Source organism: Buceros rhinoceros, unplaced genomic scaffold (assembly GCF_000710305.1).
Source record: "Buceros rhinoceros silvestris isolate BGI_N320 unplaced genomic scaffold, ASM71030v1 scaffold6990, whole genome shotgun sequence".
NCBI lineage: Eukaryota > Metazoa > Chordata > Aves > Bucerotiformes > Bucerotidae > Buceros > Buceros rhinoceros.
In genome coordinates this window covers 163,422-177,922 of record NW_010390167.1, presented here as the reverse complement: position 1 = coordinate 177,922, position 14,501 = coordinate 163,422, and the positions used below count along the sequence as shown (strand labels likewise).

Here is a 14,501-nt window from a genome sequence, read left to right as displayed (position 1 = left end):
AATTTTGAGGGTACCTTAAATCCCCTGACTAAAACTGCCAAATAAGATTATTGAAATTCCTGGGCCCAACCATTACCAAAAATTCTGATTGACTGAAGTGACTGATAATAATGGAAAATAACTGATTAACTGAAATGCATCTACTGTAGATATGAATTTTGGGTCAGGAGAAAGTCTCTGCCTTCCCTTTTTACCTTTGCTAATTGTTTTATGCACGTTCCATTTGCTAATGAGCAGCTCCTTCAAAATCACTGTTTTTGTAATACGTACAAGCAGTGAGTAGCCTTTAAAGGTGAAATTCTTGTTCAAAATGGAATTCTTCTTGGAGCCCCATTCACATCAAAACCATATGCTAGCTGTCTTTACTAGAGCTTAATTTTATTTCCTGTGCTGCTTGGATGGGTGGAGGAAAGACTGGCCAGTATGTAACAGCAGGTCTGAGAACCAGTGCTCTCTTTGCTGGCTTGGCTTTACAGCAAGCGGAATACTTACCTCTGTTTGAAGGAGATAATAATTTGAGAGGCTGTAGTGTGGGCTTGTCTGTCTGCTCGGTTGAAAACGCTGTTGAACCTGTGCTGCTGTGGCCTAAATTCTTGGCTATGAAGAAATCCAAACTTGCTCTAGAGGAAACTTTTGTGATGGGTGAAGACGTTATGAGGGCACCCTTGGCAGCGAGTTAAAGGGCTGAAGAACAAAATACAACTTCAACCAAATGTTCTACTTCTCTCTTGTCACCTCTGTTTCAGATGTCGTCTCTACCAAGGAGGGTGAAATCTGAAGCCAAAGCCCTTGCATCAGACGATGATGAACTATCTTCACCTCTTAATTCGTAAGATTAGTTTTTTCCTTAGGATTATTTTAAAGGTTTATGCTAAGGATGAGGTTGATTACAGAGCTGTAATGTGCAGAATTTCGATTTGAAGTCCCAAACTACACTCACAGTGAAGATATGGTGAAGGTGAATGGCCAGCTGTCCAAACAGCGTCGGGTGCGTCCACCTCCCAGTGACCAGCGTCAGGGAAGCTTGGTCAGCTGGTCCCGCTGTTAGCTCTGCAACAGCATGAAGGACCGGTTCTTGTTGAGCCTGCCTACATTTCTGTGCGTTTTTCCTGTTTGCTTCCTTTCACGTCAGAAAACACTCAGGCTGGCTTGCTTGTGAGATTTTTAAAAAATTTTTTCTCACAAGCAATATCGTTTACTCATTTGTTTTTCAGGAGCTCTGAATCAGAAGAGGAGTGGGAGCCAAAAAGCAAAACCGCCAAGAGACCTCGGTTGCCAAAGAAAAATGTGGCCAAACCTAAAAAAGTTGCGGCTCCACAGTCGGCTGTGGCCAGGAAAAGGGTCAAGAAGGTGGCAGTAAAGGAGGAAATAGTGAGTATCTGCCAGCAAGAGGCTTTTAATTGCTGTAGTTGCCAGTCAAGTGAGCAGAACTTTTCCATCTCTGGTTGACTTGGTTGGCTGAGACTGATCAGCTCCTCTGATCGCTCCGTTACTGTGCATAGTCAGCGTATTTGACAAACGTGGCTTTCTTACGTGTTTAAGTGACCCAGATCTAAGGGCCCTGCCTTAATATTTTGGCCAATGATACCAGGACCTGGTTTTCCCTGAAGGTCTCTTTCAAAAACAAAAATAAACAACCACGGACACCTGTTCTTTCTGTGGTGAAAACACTCAGTCATCACCTTTTGATGTCTTCTACCTTTTCTCCAGCCGGGTATCACAACAAAAAGAAGGCCTGTGCTTGTGTTTCCTTGCATGGCTGTTCAGCCCAGCACACGTTGCGGTGCTGTTGTGATGGCTGTGAGATACGCTTCCATCAGAAGTTACTTAATTCTGTCCCAGATTGACAAGATCTTTTAAATCATAGTTCTGCTGGGTGTGTTTATATCTTTTCCTCCGTACGAGATACATTTCAAGGTACTTGATTTCTGGCTTGATGTTTCCTTGCCAGACAAGAGACATCACTTGGGAAAACCACGTCTAGTATCCAGTCTTCCTAGGTCTCCCCTGAAATGTTGAACCACGTTGTAACAGTCAGTGCTTACCATGGTTTTGATGCCTTCTTGGCAGGATGTATCCGTGCCTGTTGCTCCTGCAGAAGAGAAGAGAATGCAACTTCTAAAACCTAAGGAAGAAGATGTAGGCACCGAACCAAAAACTTTAAATCAAAAGCCAGAATTGTCTAAAAAAGCAAAAATAAATCTCTTCCAAGGGAAGAACAGAAACAGTGTAGAGTGTGATGAAAAGCCCTCAACAAGTGTTCCTGTGGCGGGAAATCAAGTGAAACAGGAGAAATCTGAAGAGGATTTTGCATTTGATGAACCAGCTTTTAAAAAGATTAAGCTGACTACATGTGCTGAAGGAAAGCCGGTTAAAAATGTAGGAGGCAACAAAGTAAAAGAAGAATTTGAAATGAACTGGGATATTGTACAGGTAGGAGATCTTGTCCTTTTCTGAGGTATCAATGAAACTGTTCCTTACATAATTAGCACTTGGAACCTTATCGTTCAATTTCAGTCCCCTTGGCATCAGCTGGAGTGTCCAAGAGTCATTGTGCTGTTAAGTATCATTTAACCTCTGCTTAAACTGTCATAATACAGCTCTAAATAAAAATGTTCCTTGGTAACTGTTTAAAACTTCAGACTTCAACATTAGTATCTGTGACTTAGGCAGTCCTTAGTACAAAGCTTGCCTGTAACAGCTTGCACGTTTCTTCTGGGTCAGTACACAATTTTTGAGGATGGAGCCAACCGCAACTCCTGCGGGAAGGGATGCTGAAAGGTGGGGGGTGCCTGTGTGCACAGTTTCAGAATCTGAGATTCTGTTAGTGTGGATCGTTCTGTTGAGAAGCGTGTATGAATTTACAGTACCATCCGGGAGGAGATTGTGTTCCTGGAACAGCAGTGACATCAAGGGAGGTACCATCTTTGGTTTTGTAGGATGTTAATGCTGAAGCTGTTCAGGCGCAGACGGCTTTGGGATAGCTCCTCGTCTGGGGGCTGGGTGCGGTTATGGAAGATGTTCGCATGAACAGAAGGGGAGTAGACAGGGCACATTCTACTCAGCACTGCCTGCTTATGAAAGGTGTAACATTTCGTTCCTGAGTCTTCCAAAATATTTCTGGAAATGCAGACAGAGAATTTGATCTTTGTGTTGCTGCTGTAAAAGCAGTTAATGTGGCCATGCAGCAGTTGTCATGTTTTAGCCTTCTGAATAAAACTTTGGAAAAGGTTTTATATCAGCTGTCGATGGGAAGAAGTGTAACCAAGTACAAACCAACCAGGATCAGCTGTAATTTTAACCATCAGTTAAAATGTTCCTAGGCTCAGGAACGTAGCTAGTTTGTCCTTGATTCTGTACCAATATAGTAAAACTTTATCTTTAGAAACCCAATTTGTACGAAGTCATGTTTAACTTTGTAAGGCTCGTTTCATCGTGAAGCTTTCAGTAATATCGTGCTAGTTTCCAATAATTTGTGGAGTGGGATTTGGATCAGCTCTGGGTTTGCGTTTTTTGCTTGCTTTGTTTAACCATAAGATATGTCAGTGTTGGTTTAAAAAAAGTTTTAAATGTTTTTGGGTTTGTTTTGCTTCTGACAGGTCTTGTCAGAAATAACAAATGTTGAATCATGGGTATGTGCAAACTTGATTCGCCTCTTTCAAGAAGAAAACACAATTCCTTTTATTGCTCGGTATCGCAAAGAGCTCATCAATAATCTGGAGGCTGATGCCTTGCGCGAAGTGCAGCAGGCACTGGAGGAGCTACGGTGAGTTAATACAGGGGGTGCCTGGGGGGGTGTGAGTAACAGCTGGGGGCTGCTTCTGTGTCCCTTGGAGGGTGTACAGAGTGCCAAAACAATTGTAAAGGAACTCAAAGTTCAAAACTGAGGTAACTATGCTCAAACCTGTCTGTCTGTTTTACTGTAATTAGTAAGAAATAAAGCATTATTAATTGCCAAATAAAAATTAAGATCTTAACTTGTCTGCAGTTTAATAAAGCTGCAGGGAGAAATTTCCTACTAGAAGAGTAGTTTATAGGTCCCGGCGGTACGTGGCCTCAGGTGGAAGCCGCACCCTTAGAATAAGAATCCCTAAGAACTGCTCGGCTCCTCGCTCAGAGCAGCGAGGTGAAGAGCCCTGTGTCAGGTTGTCTTGTACCAGGAGGGCAGGCTGAGCTCTCGCGGACCATCACAGCAAAAGAATGCTCAGCAAAGCCCCCTGCCGCGGTGGGTGAGACTGCTCTCCTTCCGTCGTGCTTTTGGGTGGCTGCACGTGGCTGAGACAGGAAGGGAAGGGAGTTGCCAGCTCTTCTCTCAACGTGGGGTCTTCCTTGTCACACTCCCCACTGTCCTCTAGCAAGAGAATCTTTCCAAAGAGCGTAAGTGGCCTGAGAGTGTCCTTGTCTGAACACGTAATTTAAATCACAAAATACCTTTGCTGCTTGCAGTTGCTCACGGCTATCTTATTGAAGGTCTGAAAGTTAAAAAGCTGGTGGCCAGCGCCTGATGCAGCAGAACTCTCTTGATATGAATTACAGCTCTAAGTGCTCAGCAATGCGGATTTAACTTCAGGGCGTTTCATTTGGCTTCCAGGACAGTAATTTTGCAAAAATGTTGATAGCAATAATAACTATTAGTATTGTTTGAGTTTTGTGGTTTTTTTTTTTCTTAAAGCTACCACAAGATATTCTGATACAGTTTTGAACTAATTGGAGAGAGTGATGGTTAGAAATTCTTCCGGATTCTTGGGCTGGGTTTGTTGAGGGGGTTTTGGAGAGCTTCCGCAGTGTCATAAACAAGGTGGCAATGAACAGCCCTCTGAATCCCCTGTGAAATGTGACTGTTAACGTTACTCTCTTGTATTCCAGAACTGTTGCGAAGAAGACGCATACAATGATACAGAAGTTGAAGAAAGAAGGGAAATTATCCGGTTGCCTTCTAACAGCGTTGTTAAACTGCAGAACGCTGGAAGAATTAGACCACGTGGTCAGTACGCTGGTCTTTTTCAGATCATCCTAGGTCTAACTGTAATCTCGCGAACTGATCAGTGCATAATGCAAATGTCTAGCATGACTGAAAATTTTCCTCATGTTTTACTAACTGTGGCTTTTGTTTTAAGTCTGCACCTTATAAAACTGGGAGTAAAGGCACCAAAGCGCAGAGGGCCAAGCAGCTGGGACTGGAACCTGCCGCGCTCTCCCTCCTGCAGAACCCGATGGAACTCAATCTCTTCTCTTACGTCAGACCCAATACCACGGGTAAGTGCTCTCTCATGAGCAGTGAAGTCCTAAATGTCTGAAAGCGTTTTCAGAGGAGAATTACTGTAATTGTTCTTATGTTGCTGGAAGTTAGGCAACTGTTTTGAAATCAGCAGCTCTTTCAGCAATGTGTGGCAAGACTTTACATTTAATGCCATGGCTCTCCAGCCTTTCCTGACTTTTTACTTTCAAAGCAGTAATAGTTCTGGTATGCAAGAGACAGAAATCTGGAGATGTCACAGTTGACATCAGTAAGAGAGAGAGATCTGCACTGCCCATAGATCTGTGGAGAGGTCTTGGGTGAATTGTTTAGTGAAGATTCGATGCTGGTGTACGAGGGGCTTATGGTCAAACTCTGTACTTGAGTAAATGTCAGCCAGCAAAGCATATCTTAGTAAAAACTGCCCTCGGTGGTTGGGAGGGAGCAGGAGGGTTTTTGTTAGTGAATAGCAGTAGGGGTTGGAGAGGATTAATCTCTAATTTGAGATGATTTGAGCCAGAACTTTAACGGTGTGATTGTCACGTACGGAGCGTGGAATTGTGTTCCGTTGTGAATGCAGTTATGGGTGAATCTGTAGGGGGCAATCACTGACAATGAAACACAAAGATCGCTGCAGCCTTCTGTATGGTGTTAAAATAGAGACATACTTTTCTTCTTCCCTGCCCCAAGGCTTATTTTTCTTTTTGAGTTGTAACATACAGGTTCTGAAACTCCTCGCGAGGCTGACTGTTACTCCTCCCACTTCAGTTGTTCTTTCATTTCAGTACTGTTTATAACACGCTCCTAACTTTGCATTGAAAATCACTTGCCAAATACTCTTGGTTGTTTAATTATTGCATTTTTAGTACTACTCATTGCTTCATACAGCAGCACACTGCAACCACGTATCTGACTGTTCTGGCAAAGTCTAAAGAAACAAAAGATGATCTTCCAAATGATGAAATCCAAATCAATTATTCAGGGTGCCTTCAGAAGGAAGCGCTATTTGTTGCAGCATAAACGTCTGGGGTTTTGAAAATCAGTGCGCCTGTTCTCAATTTTGAGCTAAAAATAATGTTGCCTAGGTTTATATAATGGTTTTTATTTGAAAGGCGCATCAGAAATTACATACATCTGCGAACCGGGTCACTTTTATCAACTTGGGAGCCAGTTTGACAACCTGTATACGGCTTGAGATCAGAGTGAAGTGTTTTTTAAAGGGGTGAGCCATTTGCTGTACAGAGAAGTTTTCATGAAACCTTAATAATCAGTTCTTCTAAATTCTCAGTGTTTTTAATCTTATGCTAAAATTAAACTAAAACAAAAGCAGTGGTTCATGTTTCAAAGCCAGGTATTTGGAAGGTGAGGAAGCAGGCTCACCAGGAAACTTTGTGTGCCTGGCCCGATCTTTCTCTAATTACACAAGCATATTATTTTTCTCTCAGTGTCATTTTGACATGATGCTGCATTGTTCACTTTAGACTCATTAAAAATGGTTTCAGATAAAAATTCTAATTAATTAGGATTTGTCATTGAAACATCTGTAAATCAGTAGATATCTTGCATCAGTTTTGTTTCAGCTTCTATGTGTTTTCTTAGTGCTTGTGCAGTTGTGTAAAGTAGTTTTTCATACCAGTTTTTTATAATGACTGGTTTTTTTCCTTTAAGGGCTTTCAACTATCCAGGAAGTAGAGGCTGGAGTACAGCATATTTTAGCTGACATCTTCGCTAAAGATAAAGATACACTGGATTTTATCAGAAAACTGTAAGTTGGACCTTACTTCCTGAACTTTCCTAGTTACTTGGTGAGATCCAGCCTCCTAGAGTGCAGATGCATGATGAACTTGTTTTTAACGATGTGAACACAGCGCTAGTGTGAGGGGGAGTTAGGTCCCTTCCTTCGCCCGTGCTGGCGGTCTGTTCGTTGGCGCCTCTGCCCGGCTGGCTGTCAGTGCAGGAGAGATCGGCCGTCAGCAGAGGAAGGCTTGCCTTGCACTGCTGTCGAGCTGTAGCTTCACAGAGGTGCCTCTGCTTAGGCTGTTGCTCCAGTACTTACTGCTTGACATCAGGCAGTATCACTCATGCGGTGATGGTTGATTTTGGTGTTGGTGGTCAGTAAGGCAAATTCTTTAAAGCAGGAGTTACTGATCCTTTGACTATGTGAGCTGAATTTAAGTTTCCTTACATTATGTGGCTTCAAGGTGGTTGAGTCTGGTGGGTTGATGTGACGGAGTAATAGTTGCTTGTTATTTTTTTCCCTCTGCCACGTACCATCTGGGACAGAGAACAGGGTTATTAAAGAGTAGGCACTGCCATAGGAGCATGCAGGGATGGTTTCTATCAGCTCAGTTTTGTGTAGCTGACCTTTGTTTGCTGTTCATCAAGAGTAAAAATAAAAATAATGAAAACTTTTGTGGGTGTGAAGTGCTCAAAGCAAGAAATTGGGGCTGGGTAGATTCAAGAGGTGTTACATTTGTACAGAATCGATAACTGAACTTGTTGTGTGACGTTGTACCAATGACTGACCAAACTGAAGTGGGTGCTTTTGAGCTTTCAGCTTGTTCTGCTTGAAATACTTTTCCTGTTACATTCCAGTTAGCGTGGGTTATGTCAGCCTCAGCGTTAAGGTGTTTGGTACAGCTCTGCAGGCAATGAGAGTGAACTTGGCATTGGGCAGGCTCCAGACCTCATTTTTTAAGACATTTGTTACGAGTTTCATGCTAAAATACCTCATTAACATTTGTTTGCTTTATTCAGATGTCAGCAAAGGTACATTTGTATCCAGTCAGCCTTGGCAAAAGTGTCGTCCAAAAGTGGAAATGAAAAAGATATCGATAAATTCCAACTGTACCATGAGTTTTCTTGTAATATAAAGAACATTCAGCATCATCAGGTACGCCTACAGTTTGTATTTTTCCATAGAATTTTAGCTGTATCAAAGATGGCTTTGCTTTTGATATTTTTTCTTGAAACTGATTCTAAAGGTGCTTGATTTTGCCTTTCAGTTTTCAAAGGCAATAGAGACTTTCAAATTCTTGGGACAGCAGGACTAAGCTGTTAATCTCTCTCTTAAGCTGAGCAAAGGGCTGCTTATTCAGTGTGCCTGTTGTCTAATTAATTCTCATTAAACGATCATTTATAACTATCTATGTATCAGAGGTTTCAATACTGGCGTGATTTGTTTTCAGCAGGTCTCATGCTCTGTCCCTCCCTCTGCCTGGTGACAAGCGCATAGCAAGTGTTACCAGGTCACTTATGGTCTGTAGGGTTGAGACAGGGTAGTAGTGGTGGAGTAGTGGAAGCTGGTTGGTTGGAGCTTATTTGAAGCAAACTTGGATAAATTTGCTGTTTCTTTTGGGTGCAGCACTGAGAGCCGTTTGATATTAAACTTGTCAAGTGAAACGGCTGCGAAGTATCAGGGAAGGATCCAGAAAAAGGACATTGCAGGTGACCTACAAAAGCAGCTCAGTGGAACCTGCCTTGCACTGCCCCAAAACCGGGTTGGTTTCACAAGGCATCAGCATTCCCTTCTGGTAGTACTGCTCAACTTTTGATTATTTGTTAGTTTTCCAGTTCCTTTCTTTGTCTCCCTTTTGCATTTTGAAGATGAAATGAGGAAAGAAAGTGTTTTCTTTATCTGCCACTTTTCCCTTAAGCTCATATCCTAGTACTGTACTTCCAAAAGTCTTTCTCAGAACCTTCAATTTCTTTCTTACCTGACCTTACTACCCTGCTGATGCAAATGACTTTTTTTTTTTGTTGGGGGAGTTATAACTATCCTTCAGTTATATATGACTATATATATAATGCCTAAAAGTCTTTAGTTTCTCCTTCACCGAAGACTTTGAAGATATAATTTTCTGCATTCTAAGAGCTGTTTCAAAATGTGTTTTTGAATGTGCTTTGGGAGATGTGTAGATGTCTTCAAATGAAGAATTTTTCCGGGTTTGGTTCAGGATTTTGTGAAGAAGCTGGTACCCAGGAAGGAAGTAGGGAAGCCTGAATAAGCTGTGTGTTGCAGACGCTGTACTTCTGGGTGATTCTCTGTGCTGTTGTCATTTGGGGCATTCAGACGTGCCACAAAGTAATAAGAACTGGCGTGGAGTCAAGTTGTCTGGCTCAAAAAGTTAAAATACCGAAACTGGAATGAGGGGAAAAAACCCCGTATTTGTTTAGAAAGCCTGACTCCAGGTTTTGCCATGGTTGGATACCGGTGGGCGTTTCCAGCTGGAACGTTTTGCTGTCGGGGGAGTCAGCCACGGTTCCTTCCTTTGGCAGCGGGAGAACCTGACCGGACTCTCTTAGGATGTAGCTGGGTAGCTATACCAACACTGTCATAACTAAGGAAAATATCTTCCAAGAGTTTATTTGAATTTTTGACTAATTGTAAACAGTTCAGTGTTCACGTATGCCTTGGGGTTCCTTTCCTCTATTTGGAGATGGCTGAATTGGTGGGAGGAAAAGAATTCAGGAATAAAGTGTAGTGCTTGAGGCAAGTGCTCTATTTTCAATCTGATACTTAAAAAGGAATTGGAAATTAAAGTCCTTAGCAACATATACAAAACTTACTCAGTGAGTCTAAATCTGCAACAGAAAGAGCTGTGCAAAATGCAGGATGTTGTGTTTTTCTGATAAACAGAATGAGCTTTGAATCCTGTGACTAGATCCAATATTGCTCTTGCTTTCTCCGAAAATGTTGCTTTTATTAACCCTTACCCTAGGTCTGTCCCAGTCTTACATAAACCCAGTCTTTTTCCCGAACTGGAAGATTGGTTTGGGTCTAGAATTGCCAGATTTTAACCGGTTTCTTGAAACCTAACTAAAATGACCTTTATTTTATTAGAAGTAGAAATGGACTAATTACTTAATCGAGGACGTCTTGGGTGCTAACTCTGCTCTGGATGGATGACCCTCGGGAGGGGGAAGGCAGGGTGTTTCAGACTGAAAACATCAGCAGTAGCAGTGACAGCAGTACAGCTGGTCTGAGGGCAGGGGACCGCCGCGTCCGGCGGACTGAGTACCGGGAAACAGCCCGCGACGCAAATCCCGACCCCGCCACGGCGTGCTGACTGGCGTCGCTGTAATCCTATCAGATACGTTCTCTGTCTCGAGCATCATTTCGATTTCATTTTTGCTTGACATTTAACTTTCTCTCTTTTTTTAAAAACAAGATGAGAATAAACGTGAAAGCATTTGATTTGTTAAAACGTGTCTTTCTAATCTCTCCATGAAAACATTGGCTTTGGCAGTCAAGGTACCAGATGCTATAATATTTCACATGCAATCTTTATTATTAGCTTTGTTGTTCAATGATATGTCAGGCCTGGTATGTCACCGGAGCAGCAAGGCTGAGGAATATAAATTGGTACTATGTCCTGGAGTCATTTTAAACCATTGTATTTAACATACGTGACATGTCTGAGTTAGCTAGTGATTGAATTAAAGCTGGTGATTGACACAGAGTGCTCTGTTGTGACAGTGCTCAGGGCCTGCTACGTACAGCAACACGTGTAGTCGTACAGGAATGTCAACTTCCAGCGGCTGTGGGGGGTTTATTTTTGCACTTTAAAGTATTTAAAAAATGAAATCTAAAAGCACGTGGCTTCTATTTGTAGCTGCTTCTAACTCGTGTTCTGTGTCTCTAATTCCTTGGCCAGTGAGTTTTCATAAGATAAGGCCTGATTTAGGAGGACGTTCAACATCTTCCAAGTGAGATCAGGCTGGGAGGTACCCACTGGTGTCCTCCAGGGTCCACCATGTGGGTGGTGTTGCTGCTTTTAAATGCAGAGCCACAGAGACCCCTTTGAAAGCCAGCTCTGTGTGTGCACCCAGATTTAGCTTCAGAATGTGCAGTTTATACACGGGGCTCTGCCAGCAACGCGTGCGCGTGTTTCAGGGCTGCAGTGTGAGTAGTGACATCAAGAGGGTGTCTACAACACTTCCTGCTGTTTGGGAACCAGGCGTGAGTGACTCCACCCTCTTTTCTACTAAGCTGATGACCTCTGTGTCCTAAGTTCTGATTCATGATTCGTTTTAAATCTGGATTGATCTCAGGAAGAAAAGTGAAGCCCGAAGCATAGGACTAACGCTTTCCATTTCTGATCTCTAGTTCTGACTGGAATCACTTTTCAGTTTATTTCTTGAGGTTTAATTGGGGTTACTAAACAAGAATATTCCACCAACTCAATCCACGCTGACTCGTATTAAAGTGTGTTTAAGATAAACTGGATCTTGAGATTGCAGACTCCAGGAAAACGCTATGATTTGTTTTGCCACGGCGTGATTTAATCTGTGTTTAAATTGTGGATGTTATCTGTACGTGCTCGTACTTCATGAACTGATTTACTGTACCACCATCATGATTTGCTACAGAATGTCAAGCAAGCGCGTACACAAATGTTGATAAGTTTATCTTTTGGATATTTTGTGTGTCATCTGTCTCTGCCATTTATGTTTGCACTCAGATTCTGGCCATTAACCGAGGGGAAAATCTGAAGATCCTGACAGTGAAGGTCAACATTCCTGACGGGGTGAAGAATGAATTCTGTTGGTGGTGTGTCAATGAAAGGTCTGCAGGGATACGTATTCTTACAGAAACCTCTTTTCTCCCTAGACAGCTGCATACTGAAATGTACCTCACATGTCTCGTTACATTAGGAGAACAATTTAAACAAATCCTTATTAGATTGGATGAAATTAGCAAGTGGATAATTCTTATTCTGTATTTCCATCTGCTGTAGCATTATGCTGAAAAGATCATGCCTTTGGCTGTATTTGGGGAGTTCTGGCACCATTCTGGAAGCAACTGAATTTTTAAAAATATACATGAAAGCTGGTGAAACGTGAATATTTTCTAATAATAATAATATGCATCACATCTAATAGCCTTTACTGAAGGGAATTTCTAGAATTCCATAGAATATACTCCCAACTTCTGAAAATAACTTTATGTAACTGATGACCACAATTAAAGAAGGCTACCTCAGATTCTAGGTCAGTAAAGCTTAGAACCTTTGAGTTTTGCAAATAAAAGGAATTGCATGTTTAAAAAAACGTGTTGAATTTAAGAGGCAAACCTAAAGGTGTCTGTCTTCAAGCCATGGTTCTCAAATATCGTGTGACCCAACTCTTGCATTTTAATCTCTGGTTGTTAGGAAACTGGGCTCTAAATTTTGGGTGATTATTTGTTTCTTACCGTTTTCCTCTTTTAAGTCTGCAGTGAGACTTAGTGTTGCACAATTTTGAGGGATTTTTGCAGAAGTTTAGGTTAAACATGTCGTTTTGTGCAGTATCTCTGTGGAAACTGTACCTTGGAGAATGTCGTGATGCAACTGAGCATGTTTTTTACATCTGTAAGTCAGGTTTGAGATATTGGGCATTGTTCTGGAGATGTCTGCGTTTACATCCTGTAACTGAATATGCCAAGAGGAGGAGAAAAGATAGGAAAAGATGCCCTTTTTTTAGCGTATAAAATTCTGTCCAGTGAAACTGCTTTGGCACGTGTTTTATTTCCATGCCTAGTCCAAGCAATGGATCTGGTAAAAATGTTCCTTTTCACAGTGGACACTTGATAGCTCCGTTCCCAACCCAGAAGCCTCTGAAAGAGTTAAAGTATTGTTTATCCCGCTAATGTAGTATGAGGTACTACTAACAGTCAGTAACTTTTTCTTCCAGGAAAGTATCAGAATTCATAAACACGTTTCATACTAGTTTTAATACCTGTAAAGGAGCTTCTGTCCTCTCCTCAAGATGTTTTCCATAGGCAGAACATATCTGTCAGTCCTGCTTTTACTGCGGCTGTGACAGAATTTGGAAGCACTGTGAGCCACAGAGAATGGAACAGCTTGTCACTGCTACACAAATGAACGTGGGATGTAAATCGAGATATTTTTGGTTGACTACACTTTTGTGAGTCATCCTGAGATAAAAAGAATATTGACCTTGGCAGTCGGGCTGCTTATTAATACTTGGCATTCGCGAGGCTGCATGTGCTTATGCTTTTCACTATTTAAGGACAATTTCTCCACCTTCAGAAAACTTCTGATTTTAGTAGATCTTGGTGCATTAACATCTAGGACAGATTCTGACCTTCCTCATTAGACTGACAACTGTGTTATCAAACTGACAAGCAGCAAATGTTTATTCTGCCCTGCCAGCTCGGAAATGGCTGTCCAGGGTAGGAGCTGCATTGTTTTATTGCATTGAATCACTGGTGAGAGCAGAAGGTTGAACTTTTGAGACAAGGATTTTGGAGCTTTGCAAAGATATTAACTCATTTGCTGAAGGTCACACACAAAATCGGGTGCAGAACCACCAATGCCCCCTTGCTGCGGAGTTTGGCTGATATTCCAGCCACAAAACGGTGTCATCTGCTGCCTGTTGAACCAGGAGCAAATGTGCTGACCTTTATGTGTTCTTCGAGGCAATTAAATGCCCCTGTGACGGAAGGTGGGTTTGGAAGACTAGAGTTCTTCATTATTGCATTGAGCTCTATGTAGATGCTCTCAAAGATTACTGGATTTTCTTTGCGAGTTCAGAGTCTTTATTAGTAGCATCTGTATATCCTTGAAATTCAGGTTTGTGCTGACAGCTCAGGAATATCCTTTTGGCTGGCCCTCTGGGTAGTACTTTTCCCCCAGAAAATGGCACCTTTGGTCTGGCAGTGAAGCTGGCTCCGTTTACACTGGAACTGCAGTGGTCCCAAAGACTTAGTTGTGAAGTGGGACATGGGAAAAGGGTCGTTGAGAGACAGCTGGAGAGGGGCAGCTCAGTAGTCAGAGTGTAAAGACAGCATGGACCTGTTCCTTGGGAAGGGTCGAGATTTCGTTCCAAAGTGGGATTGGATTGGATTGTAGCCTTGGTGGCTGATAATTTTTTTTCAGTTTCCAGACAAAACTCTCGAATCCTGTGTAAAGTCCAGGGTACAGATGCTTTGTCTGTGGTTACCAACTTGGTACGTTTTCATATAACACCTTGGAGGAAAACAAAGCTCTGCTCTTTGTGCTTCAGGTGTAAAAGCCTGGCTGTGGTTTTCCTGGGTCAGTTGTTAATTATTACTGGTGGCTCTTGGTGCCGGCTCCGATTCTGAAGCGTGGTTGTGCCCTCTGAGGTCTATCAGCAGTCTAAGCCATGTGTGCTTCTGGTGGTCGCTGTTGTGAGCACACGCACGTGGAGAGCTGATGAGCAGAGTAAGATGATGTTGATACGGAGCTTTTCTAAACAGAGCTTCAAAAGTCAGCTCCTCATTAAATAATCAAGGAAAATA

The 14,501-nt window shown here is 42.2% G+C and overlaps 1 protein-coding gene across 1 annotated transcript in view; it reads left to right on the top strand.

Moving 5' to 3' along the window:
* The first annotated feature begins 746 nt into the window (after nucleotides 1-746).
* The window catches only part of SRBD1 (S1 RNA binding domain 1), a 95,864-nt gene continuing 82,109 nt past the window's right edge, over nucleotides 747-14,501 (top strand). Inside the window, exons 1-9 of the mRNA XM_010136753.1 lie at nucleotides 747-829; nucleotides 1,215-1,371; nucleotides 2,071-2,433; nucleotides 3,600-3,766; nucleotides 4,867-4,984; nucleotides 5,118-5,256; nucleotides 6,905-7,001; nucleotides 7,994-8,129; nucleotides 11,701-11,804. Of these exons, the coding sequence (XP_010135055.1) occupies nucleotides 747-829; nucleotides 1,215-1,371; nucleotides 2,071-2,433; nucleotides 3,600-3,766; nucleotides 4,867-4,984; nucleotides 5,118-5,256; nucleotides 6,905-7,001; nucleotides 7,994-8,129; nucleotides 11,701-11,804 (1,364 nt within the window). The remainder of the gene's footprint in view (nucleotides 830-1,214; nucleotides 1,372-2,070; nucleotides 2,434-3,599; nucleotides 3,767-4,866; nucleotides 4,985-5,117; nucleotides 5,257-6,904; nucleotides 7,002-7,993; nucleotides 8,130-11,700; nucleotides 11,805-14,501) is intronic.